General features: G+C 42.9%; 1 protein-coding gene across 1 annotated transcript in view; it reads left to right on the forward strand.

The window, feature by feature from the left end:
* Positions 1-592, forward strand: part of LOC103201683 (hepatitis A virus cellular receptor 2-like) — a 27251-nt gene extending 26659 nt beyond the window's left edge. The window contains exon 7 of the mRNA XM_007946409.2: positions 433-592. Coding sequence (XP_007944600.1) covers positions 433-592 — 160 coding nt within the window. The remainder of the gene's footprint in view (positions 1-432) is intronic.
* Positions 593-1521: the final 929 nt, after the last annotated feature.

Genomic DNA, 1521 nt, shown 5'->3' on the forward strand with positions numbered 1-1521 from the left:
GCCTTGAAAACCCAAGGAGGGGTCGCTATGAGTCGGGGCCGACTCGACGGCACATAACAACAACAACAACAGTTGCTTTATCTGTTTCTGTATTTATACACATAATTCTTTTCTGAACCATTTGTAAAGAAGTTGCAGACATCTTGACACTTTACCTAAAACATTTCAGCCCACAGCTCCTAGGAATAAGGATATTCTCTTAGATAACACAATAGAATTTTTATACATAAGAAAATTAACACTCATTTAAATATCCTCTATTGCTCCTTAAATAATTTTATTGCTATTTGATGTTTTCCCCTTTCTCCTTCTTTCAGAATCTAATCAAGGATCATCTACTGCATTTGGGTGCTATATCTTTAGCAAAGCCCATTCTCTAACTCTCTATTGCCTTAGGAATTGCTAACTGAACTGCACTATTCCATTTCACAGCTTCATCTCCATGGCCAACCTCCCACCCTCAGGGTTAGCAAATGCAGTAGAAGAGGGGATGCGCTCAGAGGAAAATATTTACACCATTGAGGAGAATATTTATGAAATGGAGGACTCAAATGAATATTACTGCTACAGCAGCGAAGGGCAGCAGCCCTGACAACGCTGGGTTGTCAACTTTCAAGTCTTTGGAGTCTCGTGCCATCAGAGCTAACCACTTCATTTTTGTGCTCATCCCTGCCCCCCTCAAAAACTGAAATGTTGGGAAAAAGAAGGGGAGGAGGAAGGGACTAGATTTGCTGGTCTGATTGAGCCTGGTGGAACCACGGAGACTATGGCCCCTAGCTGCCCTTTAGGTCTGGAAGTCAAACAAAAGAAAAGCATATGAGTTGAACATTTACCCGAAGCAGATACACTCCTTGGAGAGAACAATCATGGGAGAAAGAAGGGCTGTTTATGCACAGGGAGACAGCTCAGGAGACAGGAGTGTATGGAGGGATGGACACAGGGAAGAGGTAACTATCAGGAGGAAGTGGGAGGGGACCTGTTGCATTGGGGTAAATTGTAGTCAATGTCATGAGACAAAGTGTATGTGAACTGCTGTATGGAAAGTGCATTTGCTCTGTAAACTTTCACCCAAATCACAATTAAAAAAAAAAAACAAAAAAACCTGTGGAATATATCAACTGACTGGTTTTAGAGGTACTGTTCAAGGCCACAGTACAATATCCTCATTTTCTGAATATAATTGGCTCATGTGAGTACTGAACTACACTTAAATTGCATGATTGTTTCATTACCCAACACACAGGCAGCTAATCAGAGGAGTAAGAGCAAAACAGACCTTCTAACTGGTTCATTCTGGCTTGAACCCCTGCTGAGAATTGCATTTCTACCCTTTGTTGTTGTTGTTGTTATGTGCTGTCCAGTTGGACCTGACTTATAGACCTGACTCATAGCAACCCCTCCTTGGGTTTTCCAGGTGGTATATAGGGGAGCTCTGGTAGCATAGTGGCTAAGACACTTGCCTGATAACCAGACGGCTGGCGGTTCAAACCCACCAGCCACTCCTCGGAAGGAAGGTTGGGC

This window comes from Orycteropus afer, unplaced genomic scaffold, assembly GCF_000298275.1.
Source record: "Orycteropus afer afer isolate SDZICR_OR568_19922 unplaced genomic scaffold, OryAfe1.0 scaffold00160, whole genome shotgun sequence".
In the NCBI taxonomy this organism is placed as follows: domain Eukaryota; kingdom Metazoa; phylum Chordata; class Mammalia; order Tubulidentata; family Orycteropodidae; genus Orycteropus; species Orycteropus afer.